Genomic DNA, 13,407 nt, shown 5'->3' with positions numbered 1-13,407 from the left:
TCCCAGTGAACAGAAGGATGTCCAGGCTTAAGTCAGAAGCGTTGGATTTAAATCCCTGTTCCAATATGTTTTAGTACTGGAATTAGCCCGAATCTCAGTTCCTTGTTAAGAATTATGGTAATAATAGATGCAAACGTCACAGAGATAGGATGGGAATCACATGAGACAAGGCAGGTGAATGCATCGAGAAATTATTAAGTGCTATCCAAATGTAAGATGATACTTTTGTTATTCAGGTGATTAATATACAATACCAAGGACTGAAGAAAGCTTAAGTTCCCTGGCCTGATCACATTGACTGCTTTCCCTGATCAGATTTGCTGCCTGATTAATTTACTCTCCCCTGCTCACCACACACCAGAGAAAGCCAAGAAATACAGAGGCAGAAGGGAGCATCAGACCTAGGTAATAATCTGGATAATTCAGGCAAAAGAATTATTTTGTTTGATATATCAGATATTGCAGCAAAAGGGGCTCGCTGTGGGTGGGGGAGGGTTGGAAGAAGCAGGACAACTAGGGTGACTCCTCACTTCAAATTTCTAAATCAGACACATCTGTCGTCCACATGGGGGGTGACAGGGCCCTGCTGACAGCCTGTCCTGTCCTGAGTCCTTCACTTGGCCGTCTCTGTGTCTTTCTCTCCGTCTGACTCTTTCCCTTTGAATGTCTCTCTCTGACCCCCTTTCCCTGTCTCTTCTGAATCACATTTAATCTCTGGATTTCCTTTGCTTGTCTGTGGCTTACTCTCCCTCTTGCTCTTCCTATCTGCTTGCCTATCCCTCGGACTCTGCCTCCTCCTCTCTCTCTGTCTCCTGGTGCCTGTCACTTTTGCTAACTCTCTGCTCTGAACCTCTCCTGCTCTCTCTTGCTTGGGGTTTCAGACCCCCTCTCACTCTCCTTCTGTCTCTTTGGCTCCATTTCCTATTTCTCTCTCTCCTCTCTTTCTCTCTGGACCTCTGTCCCCTCTCCCTCCCGTTCTCCCTCTCCATGTTTGCTACTGTCTGACTCTCCCTGCCGTTCTCTCAGATGCTGGAAGCTGCTGCACAGTCTTTCACAAAATCTGCCGTGCTGTTCCTCAGTGACCAATTTTCTTTCCTACGGTTAGAAAGTAGCTCAGACCTTAACCCATTTCCTCCGGCGTATCCAAATTAATTAGGTGAGACCAGGATCGCACATTTCAGAATTAGAATAATATTTATTGAGCACCCTGGAGAGAAGGGGATGGAAGATAGAGAGGAACCAGAGCAAGGAGGGGGGTCACCAAGTGGAGGGCGAGGGAGGGGGAGCAGGCCGAGGGACTCGCTCTTCAGGTCATGTGGTCTGGGAATGAGAGCTGCCTTCCTAGTTGCCAAGAGGGCACTGGGAAAGGAAGGGTCCTGGAGAATGGTCACACATGGGTGCGGGACCAGGAGCATTTCCTTGGCTACCATGCACTTTACAAGATGTGGCAGGGTTCCCGTCCTTAGGTAGCCTGTCAGGCCACCCTTGTTTGAGAAACGCCTTTTCCTGTACATCCCTCTGTCTTGGCTGTGCCAACAAGCTCAGCACACCCCACTGGACCTCAGGAGCCCCCTCACAGAAGAAGATACATAGCATAGTGCAAGTTGCTTTCTTCTTTTCTCACATGACCTAGAGACAGCCCCAGGAAACTGCAGTTCTACTCTCTGTCTTTACAGATTTGCCCAATTGGGTATGTTATAGAAACGTGGTCTTTTACTATGTGCTTCTTTCACTTAGCATGATGTTTTCGAGTTCTATCCATGAGATAGCATGGATCAGTATGCCTTTTTTTAATGACTGAATAATATTCCATTGTGTGAATATACCACGTCTTGTTTTTACATTCAGCAGTTGTTGGACTTTTGGGTTGTTTCTACCCTTTGGCTAGTATCAACACCGCTGCTATGAACCTTTGTACACAAGTTTAATGCAACATATGTTTTCCATTGTTCTTGGGACTACCGAGGAATAGATTTGCTGGGTCATATGTTAATTCTGTGTTTAAGGAAGATCACAGTTTTGAGGAGCAGCTAAACTGTTTACCAAAAGGACTGTAGGATCTTCTGTTTCCTCTAGCAGTGTATGAAGGCTCCAATTTCTGCACCTCCTTGCCAACACTTAGTATTATGTGGCTTTTTAGTTATAGCTATCCTAGTATGTATGAAGGGTTATCTCAGTGTGATTTATAGTTTTAGGACTAATATTTAGGCATATGATCCATTTCGAGTTAGTTTCTTGTATGGTGTGCGGTAAGGATCCAACTTCCTTCTTTTTCATGTGGTGATCCAGTCGTCCGAAGACCACTTGTTGAAGAAACTATTCTTTCCCCCCTAATTTACTCAGCTTTATTTTTAAACTTCTTCAGTTGTCACTTTTCATGGGGGCAGAGTGTTGGAGCTGGGCTCTTTGTAAGAGGGAAGCCTTGAGGTAGGCAGGGCCCCACTGCTCAGAGACATCCCCTGGGAAGATGGAAGAATCTTTGCCTGGCTTGTGCAACACAGGAGTGTGTTGAGGACTGGGGACCTGACTCTGAAGTGTCAGTATCCAGGTGTAGTCTCTTGCAGCTGTCCAAACTCATCTATGTCCCACTGCCAGTGGGTATCTCACATGTCACACCCACAGAGAGCATCCTGTTTGAAAGCAGGTAGGGGAGCAATTCCCCCTAAATTATGAGCCCATAGATGGCAGGAATTAGGTCCCATTGATCTCTGTCTCTTCAGTGATTGATGCATGCTGATCCTCAGTCAATGCATGTTTGGTTGTTGAAGCTACATGCTGAGTTAATAAAAGCTGCTTTCTCTGAGTAACTGGACCTCTTGCAGGGGGGTGGGTCTCTCCTGCTATGGCAGAGTCTCTGCCTGTCTCTTTTTCTTCCTGCATATTTTTTCCCTGTGTTTGTGATTGTCCCCTCCTCTAAACTCCAGTTGCCTTCACTGTCTGCACCATCCAACTGTTTTGATTTTTTATCTTTTTATCACTATGTCCTGTCCTTGCAGCTCAATCACACCCTTCCTTGATGGCAGGAGCTGTGTGTTGTACTTATTTGGGTCTCCAGTACATGCTACTCAGCGTGTGGTTTTGGATGATGAAGTGGTCCCCTGATATTAGTGACCTGCTGCTGAATTTGAGGCCGATGGTTTCAGCCCTTCACCATAGTGGCATTCCACTGGCCAGCTGCTATAGATACCTGCCTGGCATAGATGGATATTTGCAGAGCCAGTATTTTGAAAGGGCTCAGAGTTTACTGATGTGAAATGAATTAAAGAAAGAAATCGTAGTCCCGGCCTTTTAGTCCGTACCTCCAGGCATGGTAACCTTTACCCTGTGTCCCCACTGAGACCAACAACAGATGCAGCTGACTATTGAGAACTGAACGCTGCCTCTCTCTCTTCCTGCGTCTCTGTAATTCAAAGGCCTATGACAGTAAGCTAACTCCCCTCATGGTTGTGCACACCTGCTCAGTGAATCTCATGTGATCTCCTCCTTGTTTAGGGCTCTGGCTGACATCTTAAGACAACAGGGACCAATCCCGATAGCACACTGTGAAAGAGAAACTATCTCGGCTATTGATACCTCTCCCAAAGAGAACACACCGGTCAGATCGTCCTCCAAAAACCACTACACTCCTGTGCGTACGGCCAAGCAGACTCCAGGTAAGTAACAGCTGGGCACCTTTTCTTTGCTGAGGCTGATGAAAAGTTTCAGGATGTTTCTGCTCTGGCAGGGCAGGTTGTGGACCATGTTGGTGTGATGAGGGACTTCCTGATGGACAGGCAGGCTTGCAAAAGTTTTTTGGGACTCTCTCCCTGCGGTGAGTTTTGATGGGCAAGACTGCTGCTGGTCAGTGTCTGGGCTGGATGAGTACTGACAATTTCAGGCATGTGTGACCCAGTGAGTGGCTGGTATAATTCTCTTACTGGAAAAGGAGCTTGCAGCAGACATAGCAGAATATGGCCATCCATTCAGCCATATGGTGGGAAACTTTAGGCTGACTAGGATGCTAGCTACATGACAAGAAATTACTGTCCCCCAATGTAGAGCCTGCTTAACTACTGGGATCTCAAAGAGCACCTCCCTGAGGGTGAGAATTAATATCTGTATTTTTGGATGACCCTTTCCTGTGCTCTGTAGATTCCCTGGATGTATGATGAGTTGCCATAAAATAACAATATGCCTTCTACTTTTTTTTCTTACTTATTATTGCTATAATTGTGCAGGAAATGGCAGGGCTTATTTTCTTTGTCTTGCAGGTCAATAAATGAAGCTCAAAGAAATCTGGTAACTCGAACAAGGTCACTGAGATGTTAATAATAATTTAAAAATCAGTAATAACAGTAATATAATCTAAATATTTGTTGGAATCTTATTCTGTGGCAAGAGTCATGCTGAGCCTTTTACATATATTTTGTTATTTATTCTCCACAGACATCTTAGAAGTACTTAGATTATCCCCATTTTGTGTAAGGAATCGAAAGGTTAAGTAACTTTCTGAAGGTCACACGATTAGTAGGAGAGAAAAGCAAGATTCAAGCCAAGGCAAATAGTTAACAACAGTAAGGACTAGGAAACTGTAATATCCTTGCGTAGTTGAGAGTGAATCCAAAATATCTGAGTGGACAGTCTCCTTATAAGTACAGCTTGGGAAGTCATCTCTTATAGTGAGTGTTTCCAGATAACCTCTTACTGGTACGAATCCTTATCCCAGAGAAAGCTTTTACTTTGATGCTCGAACCTGAAATCCTCACATCTGTTGCTCTCCAGTTTTTCAGAGGATGGGCCATGTGATCTGAACTAAACCTGCAATAAGTATATGTAACCACTAGGTGGCAATGGGTGTGCCCAAATCCAAACTATAGCAAAGGTGCTGATGAGATCAAATTTATTTTCCATTCATTCTTTAATTTTCTTAAATTTATTAAGAAACCTAATATTTGCTTTTAAAATAGTAGTCTTAACTCTTTTGAGAACCTAATAAAAGCAGATGACATTCCCTCCTGAAAAATACAAATACATATACATATTAAAATTCATATAACAATTTATATATGACTTAGGGGAATTAATAGATTCATCCAAAGTAAAAAATCCCTGATGCAAACGTAAAGGTGAGGGCTCCACCTTTGCAAAATGTCTAAGATGCATTTTCAGCTTTATTACCACAGATCCTTAAAACAAGCAATAGAAGAAATCTTGGCAAAAATATCTGAACCAGTGGTCATCTACATGGCTACATTTTAGAATCACCTGAGGAGGTCTTAAAAATGCTGACACCTAGGCTCTACAGGTTCACCAGAATTTCTAGGGGTGGTGTTGGCATCACATCAGTATTTTAAGCAATCTCCCCAAGGTGATCTAACATGCATCTAGGGATAAGAATCACTAGTCCTGAAAGATTCCTTCATTTTATGAGTGAAGACGCTGAAAGCCTAACCCAGTGGTTCTCAAACTTGGCTGCACGTTGGAATCACCTGGGGATCTTTAAAAATTAAGGATGCCTGGGCCCCACCTCCAGAGACTGATTGAGTTGATGTGGAAGTGTGGCCTGAGAATGGAGATGGGTGGGGGCTGGTGGCTAACACTTCCCAGGTGATTCTAAAGTGGAGCTAAGTTTGAGAGTCACTGGACTATGGGAGTTGCATAGAGGCACCGTTGTAACGAATCCTTTCTGTCATTGATCATTGTTGAATCTAACTCTGGTATCATCACCACCTTTGGGTACGGTATTTTGACTTTTCCAAGGATTCATTGTTTGAAGTCAGTTTCCACCAGAACCTTGTTGTGACCCTGGAGCTTCAGGTCACTCTGGCATCAAAAGCACCCCTGGTTGTTTATCTTCCCTTCTCTCTGTTTGGGTTTTCTCTGTCTCATTCTCAAGTGAGCTAGTTCTCCACTGCTGAATCCAGAATGATTGTGTGGACAGTCTGTATTTTCCCTTAAATACCCTTCACAGGGCAGGAAGATTTGTCATATCTTCTGGTTTCTACATAACTCATCTCTTCTACTAAGCTGAGAAGGAAAGCTTCCAGTTACATGATTCACTTCGATGTTTCAAGAAACTCTCCTCCTGTATTTCTCAATTTGGAACTCTTCACTTTGCATTTAGAGATGGGAATAGTATCCTGGCCCAGAAAGCATTCTCAGTTGTGATGCTTAAATTTAAAAGTAACTTCATCACAAGCTGCAGCTTCTACAGATTATAATGGACATAATACTTTTCCAAATAGTTGATACCCTTTGCCACAAAATACTGCAATTTGAGCAGAAGTTGAACAGAACTCTGCATAAATGTTCAAAGTAGAAATTTACTGTAATTTTGCCACTACTCAAATCAACAAACCATCCATTGTGGAAGTATGGTTGTAAGTTTTTAGGGGGCTACTAAGGAATATATCCAGAAACACCAGTGGGTATCAGAGCATGTGCGTAGCTTTGCTACTCAAAATGGCGTTGGTGGGTCAGCCATATCAACATCACCTGAGAGCTTGTGGGAAATGCAGAATCCCAGACCCTACCTCTCCTGCTGAATAAGAATCTGTAATTTAGTGAAATTGCTTAGCGATTCAAGTTTGAGAAGCACTAGGAAAGCTTGAGCATTGAAGTACCTTCCTCAGTTTGCTTTTTGGCCCTATCTCTTACTGTGTATGTAATCTTGGGCAAGATTCTTTGTCTTTCGAAGTTTCTTTGTCACTGAAGCCAATTGTACCTGCAGATCAGAGTTGTTTTAAAGATATAATAAGTTAAACCAAGTAAAGCACTTAAGACAGGTCCCCATATATAGCAAACACTCACTGTTAGCCATGACCAGGCTCTGGAAGCATGTCCACAGCTCATGGAAAAGGAATCGAATGGAAGAACCAAAGGCAATGCATTCGTGTCCTTAGACCAGGCAGGGTCCTTGGAGTCATGTCTGGGATGAAGGTCCCTGGATCCAAGCCTTTCTGTGCTTGGCTCCTGTCTGAGGCACATCCTCTGGGGATGAAAATAGTTTGTGAGGCTTGGACGGGGTTTTGGACATTGAAACACATGCTTAATTGGTTTGGAATATGGGTTGGGAGTCCTGCAGTAATACTGAAAACAATAACACAAGTACCATAGATTGAGAGCTTACTAAGTATTGGGTACTCTGCTAGACACTTTATGCATCACAATGATTGGATCCTGTAATATTTCTTAGATGTGAAAGTTTCTAATCCCACATTAGCAGAAAAATCCTCTCCCCTTCTATAAGAGCCTTTTACCCTAACTCTTCCAGGAAGCCCCTTTCCAACTAAAGATTGCTCCATAATGAACACTTGGTTTGCATGTAGAAAACCAGTGAACCCCGCTTTCATCCCCTGTCCCTCAAATCTGGCTGCCTGCAGACACTTGCTACTCAAAGTGTGGTCCATGGACCAGCAGCAACTGGGATCCCATTGGAACTTGATAGAAATGCAGAATTTGGGGCTCTTCCCCAAACCTACTGAATCTGAAGCTATGTTTAACAAGATTCTCCGAGGATTTGTACACATGTTCAAGTTGAAGAAGACCCCTCTAGCTCAGTGATTCTCGGCCCTGGTCACACATTGGAGTTGTGTGTGGGGAATTCTGAAAAGATCAATGCCTTACCCTCTCCCAAAGATTCTGATTTACTTGGTCTATATAGGACTTGGCATTGATATTTAAAAAGAAACAAACAAAAACAAACTTCGCACACGGTTCTCCTGTCCAGAAAACTTTGATAACGGAGCTCTCAGAGTTTTGAGGAAACTGGATGAAAGCTATCAAATAAGGAAAAGATTCTTTGAAGATTATTGAATGTAGGTTCATATCAAGACCTGCAGGCCAGGCGTGGTGGCTCACGCCTGTAATCCCAGCACTTTGGGAGGCTGAGACGGGTGATTACCTGAGGTTGGGAGTTCAAGACCAGCCTGACCAACATAGAGAAACCCCATTTCTACTAAAAATACAAAATTAGCCGGGCGTGGTGATGCATGCCTTTAATCCCAGCTACTCGGGAGGCTGAGGCAGGCGAATCACTTGAACATGGGAGGCAGAGGTTGCAGTGAGCCAAGATTACACCATTGCACTCCAGCCTGGGCAACAAGAGAGAAACTCCATCTCAAAAAAAAAAAAAAAAAAAAAAAAAAACCCCAAAAAAAAAAAAAAAAAAAAAAAAAAAAAAAAAACGGATGCCTGCAAGATGGAGACTGGCTAGACAGAGTGAGTGTGGCTGTCATAATGAGTCCTCTCCTTGATGGGTGGGGCCAAAGGGAGTGGAAGACTGAGGCTCATCTGAGAAGGGATGGGGCCGGTATGTAGCTTCAAATGGAGACCCCTGGACAAAAGCAGGCACAAGTAGAAATAAAAAGATTGTTTAGGGGACCAAGTGGAGTCATGAAAAGATGCACCATACCTAGCGTTGCCATTCCCCGAGTCCAGCACCATAGAGGCTTGCTGTGGGCTTGCTCTTCATAGATGGGGAGTAGGAGGGACCTAGCATGTTTGCCTGACCTCATCCCCTCCTAAAGAGCCTGTCCTGGGACATCTGGGGGAGAGTGGGGTGCCCATTCCTGGCAGTAGCAATGAGATCATGTGCTGAGGATACAGAATTTTGATGTCCAACTTCACTTTATCAGGAGTGACATCATCTGGAGGCAATAAATATTCATGCCCATCTCTATACCACGGTGAGTTGTATAAAAGAACAGCCAGTCATCCTGCCTATTGTCAAAGCCGTATTCATTAATGGCAGACAAAGGGAGCCACGGGTCATGACTCTCCAGGCTTCATGGAGACCCAGAATGAAGCCTGCGCAGATGGCAGAGGAGTACCTTGCCACAGCCCTGCATACCTTGGTTCCCATCCCCTCATGCCTCTCTGGCCTCAACCCCAGCTGTCTCTGCTTCCCTCCTAGGCTGCAGACACACTAGTCTTCCCCAGACACATGGTTTCTTCTCATGCCATTTGTATTCTTGCGTTGAGTTAGTTCCCTCTCTCTGTTCCTGTAGCCCCAAATTTTTCAGCGCTAGCTTTTTGTTTTGTGGAATCTGCTGCTCAAGCACCACTGTTTCAGAGAGGCCTTTCCTAACCTTCTCTTCTGTTACCATCTCCGGCTTTACTTTTCTCAGCGCACTTATGTCATCAGACATCATACACTTGTCGGTTCATGTGTTTATTATCTGTCCCTATCAGAATTTAAGCCCCAGGTATGCAAGAGTTTTATCTTCCTATTGTCATGGGATCCTAGGACCAAGAACATTGCCTGGAAGATCCTAGTTGCTCAAGAGATGTTTGTCCAGGAATGAATGAAGGATGGCACAGTCCTTTACTTGGATGGGCGTAGGATCCAAGCACAGGTCCTGGTTGTGCAGCTGCTTACTAAAGAGTACCCTTCAAGGCTGCACCCTGTTTAGTAGCCCTGTCTGTAAAGTACGTGTGGTATCTGTCACTTGGACAGCCCGTAGGCTGGTCACCAGCCAGCTGGTTGAGCCAGAAGGTCCCAGTTTCTAGCACCCAGGCTTCTTACTGAGCCCCACAGCCTTTCTTCTCCTGTCTGGGACTGACCCAGAACTCCATGGCTCAGCACAGCCAGGGGCTGGGAGCTTCACTTCCATGACTGGGTTCAGAGGGGCTATCACCCAGGACACACTTCCAGTTCTTTCTACCCTGCCAAGAAAGTGTGGGTGCCTTGGAAGCCCAGGCAGCCCAGAGTCTCTGATCTCAGGGACAGGTTTAGGGCTGCCCATGCAGCCAGAAAACCTGGGCTGTGCAGCTGAACTCTGGGAAACTTCTGGTGAGCCTCAGCATCTCACAGGAAGTAGGACTTTGTTTTCTCGGTCATCCCCTGAGAAACAGAGCTGCTGTTCTAGAGGAGTCTGAGATGATAGCCTCTTAAGGTTTATGGAGATGGTGAGATTAGCTGGCTAGAACTATGCTTGGCCTGTGAGGAAACTGAGGCACACAGGGGCCCCTTAAGCGGGAGGTGACATAAATATAAATGTAAAGCAATCGAAGCGCGTCTGACACAAAAACAAGACTGTTTTAAGTCTTCCCTGTCCAATATATTGGTTCCTAGCCACATGCGGCTGAGTACTAATTGTTAAAACTAATTTTACCTATTTATTTATTTATTGTCCTTTTAAGTTCTGGGGTACAGGGGCAGAACGTGCAGGTTTGTTACATAGGTATACATGTGCCATGGTGGTTTGCTGCATCCATCACCCCTTCATCTACATTAGGTATTTCTCCTAATACTATCCCTCCCCTATCCCCCCACCCCCTTCTATCCCTGCCCTAGCCCCCCACCCACCGACAGACCCAGGTGTTTGATGTTCCCTTCCCTGTGTCTATGTATTCTCACTGTACAACACCCACTTATGAGACCATGTGGTGTTTGGTTTTCCATTCTTGTGTCAGTTTGCTGAGAATGATGGTTTCCAGCTTTATCCATGTCCCTGCAAAGGATGTGAACTCGTCCTTTTTTATGGCTGTATAGTATTCCATGGTTTTTTTTAGAGACAAAGTCTTGCTCTGTTACCCAGGCTGGAGTGCAGTGGTGCAATTATAGCTCATCACTGCAGTCTCAAATTCCTGGGCTCAAGCTATCCTCCCACCTCAACTTCCTGAATAGCTGGGACTACAGGCACATACCCCCACATCTGGCTATTTGTTTTGTTTGTTTGTTTGTTTGTTTTTTGTTTTTCAGGGAGATGAGGTCTTGCTGTGTTGCTCAGGCTGGTCTCAAAGTCCTGGACTCACGCAATCCACCTGCCTCGGCCTCCCAAATTGTTGGGATTATAGGTGTAAGCCACTATGCCAGGCCTGTTTTTATTTTTGTAATGTGACTACTAAAAAATATAACAATACATACGTGGTTCATATCTGTGATTCATATTATATCACATTGGACAGGGCTGATTTAAATGTTAGTGGCATTGAGTGTCTAGTTGCCTTCAAGTTTCAGCTGTGAACAGAACAAAGCCTCTGCCTTCATGGAGTCTATGGGATATGGGAGGAGACATAGGATAGACAAATAACTTCGGAGAGCAATAAGTGCTGGGAGCACTGTCAGGCAGGGGATGTGTTGGACAAACACTGGGGAGGCGAAGTGGTCTTCGATAGCGTGGTCCTACGAGGTGGCATTGGAGCTGGTTGAACCAGGGCTTATGAGGGTTGATGAAGGAATCATGTTGCAGTGGGGCCCAGGGTCTCCAGGGTGCAAATGGAAAGGCAGCCAGTATAGACAATTGTTCTGCAAAGTTCGGCTGTCAGAGAGACAAGAGGCAGGAAGGGTGTGAAACAGAGGGTGGGCTTGTTCTATGTGAGGGGCAAAGGGTGGGGGAAACATGAAAACATCCCCATGCTGAAGGAACAGAGCTGGTAGAGAAGGGTCCAGAGGGGAGGGGTGCAGGAAGGGAGGAACCAGGGCAGGCCTTGGTTCTCCTCAGCCTTGACCTTCAAGGTGGCTTTTTTTCTATCACTTAGATGATGAGAGTGAAAGCATGGTTGTTGTTAAATTTATAAGTGACACATCACTGGAAGGGATGGTCAGCATCCCCCAGGTGATGACAGACTCGGGATTCAACATGTCTTACAGGGCACAGATATTCCAAGTCCCATTTTATTTATTTATTTGTTTGTTTGTTTATTTATTTATTTATTTATTATTTTGAGATGGAGTTTTGCTCTTGTCACCCAGGCTGGAGTGCAATGGCGCCATCTCAGCTAACTGCAGCCTCCGCCTCCCAGGTTCAAGTGATTCTCTTGCCTCAGCCTCCCGAGTAGCTGGAACTACAGGTGCCCACTACCACCACGCCTGGCTAATTTTTAAAAATATTTTTAATAGAGACAGGGCTTCGCCATGTTTGCTAGGCTGCTCTTGAACTCCTGACCTCAGATGATCTGTTCGCTTCGGGCTCCCAAAGTGCTGGGATTACAGGCGTAAGCCACTGTGGCCGGCCTCACGTTCCATTTAACAGGATCCCCTCTGCTGGCCAAGGCTCACCTTTCCTTCTGTGCCTAGGATCCCATCTGTTCCTGGTCCACAGAAACCTTGCTCCCAGGACTTTCACCTTTCCCCTCCTGTATTCTTCTCTAGTAGCTCTGCTCCTCCAGCCTGGGGATGTGTTCAGCCCCTTTACCCTCAGGTAGGACGAGCCCACACTCCATGGCACTCCCTTGCCGCCTCTCCTCTCCCCAACAGCCAAACTTTGCAGAACACCTGTCTCTACCTGTTCCCTCTCCATCAGCTCGCCTTACACCCTCTGCCCATCCCCTCTGCTCCACTGCCAGGCAGCCTCTTTCCCACAGTTTTAGGGGGGTTCTGGTTCTGGGGACAGCTTCTTTCTTGGCTCTGCCATCAGAAACCCTGCCACTCCCTCCATGGACACCAAAGCTCTGCCTCCTCGAGTACATTTGGGTCCTTACGGGGACAAGCTCTCCTGCTTCTCTGGCTCCCCAGCCATGCTCGGCTGTTTGCTCCGTCTGGAGTGTTCTCTTTTTTGTCAGCTTTCCCTCAGCCTAGACTATTCTTCCTTATCTCCTAGGCCTCCACATGGCTCCCACTTCCCTGGCTTCCTGCCTGTGGGCCATTTCTCTGCTGGTCCCTGGTGGCACCCTGGGCTCCTCCGTCCGTGCAGAGAGGTAGTGGACTGGGCTGACTAGGACCCTTGGCCCCAGTTTGGGACCCCGCGCTGCCTTCACTAGCTGGGAGTAGAGCTTGATCACTTTACTTAACCTTTTGTGCCTCAGTTTCCTAGACTGTAAACTGGGTGTGAACTATATTACTTACGTTGTTGTGAAGATTGACTTAACCACCTCTGGGCTATCTGGTTTCTCGAAGGTGTATCCCTTATCAGCGTAGGTCACCTCACAGTCTCCAATCCCTGGCTCAGAGCCTGGCATACTCAAGCTGTCCAGTAAATATTCACAAAGTGAATAACATGGTAGAAATCCCATATTTGGGTCAGAAGTTCCATTAAGTCACATGAGAGAGTCATGAGAGTTTAGGGTGAATGCACAGAGCAAGTTCAGAGCTCTGGAAACAGCTACATCATTAGACTGCATTGAAAGAACCTGAAATCCAGATCCAAGCTGATGGCGTGCCAGCTCTTCTCATTGCTGGAGCATGATGCCTGAGTTCCTGTGTTCTGTCGTAAACATGTGTGCCCCTGGCTTGCCAGAGAGGGTGATACAGGTCCTGGGAAAGCTTGAGAACCCTGTTCTTCAAATCACATTAGCAACTTACTACTTTGAAAATGCTTTCCATGGATTGACGTATTTAATTCTTGTAAGAAGCCCATGAGGCAGGCATCATTATAATGCCCACTCCATAAATGAGGAAACTGAGGTTCAGTGGGCATTCGAAGCTTGTCCAGGTCACACAGCCAGGAGGGGACTGACTCGTCTGGGCTCTACATACAGATAGAC

General features: G+C 45.7%; 1 protein-coding gene across 3 annotated transcripts in view; it reads left to right on the top strand.

The window, feature by feature from the left end:
• Nucleotides 1–13,407, top strand: part of SHISA6 (shisa family member 6) — a 332,693-nt gene that overhangs the window by 18,294 nt on the left and 300,992 nt on the right. For all 3 annotated transcript variants that reach the window (XM_017531404.2, XM_017531402.2, XM_017531401.2), the window contains exon 2: nt 3,493–3,653. In XM_017531404.2, the coding sequence (XP_017386893.1) occupies nt 3,493–3,653 (161 nt within the window). The remainder of the gene's footprint in view (nt 1–3,492; nt 3,654–13,407) is intronic.

Source organism: Cebus imitator, unplaced genomic scaffold (assembly GCF_001604975.1).
Source record: "Cebus imitator isolate Cc_AM_T3 unplaced genomic scaffold, Cebus_imitator-1.0 Scaffold72, whole genome shotgun sequence".
NCBI classification, from domain to species: domain Eukaryota; kingdom Metazoa; phylum Chordata; class Mammalia; order Primates; family Cebidae; genus Cebus; species Cebus imitator.
The sequence above is the reverse complement of the archived record's forward strand: the minus strand, read 5'-3'. Positions and strand labels throughout refer to the sequence as shown.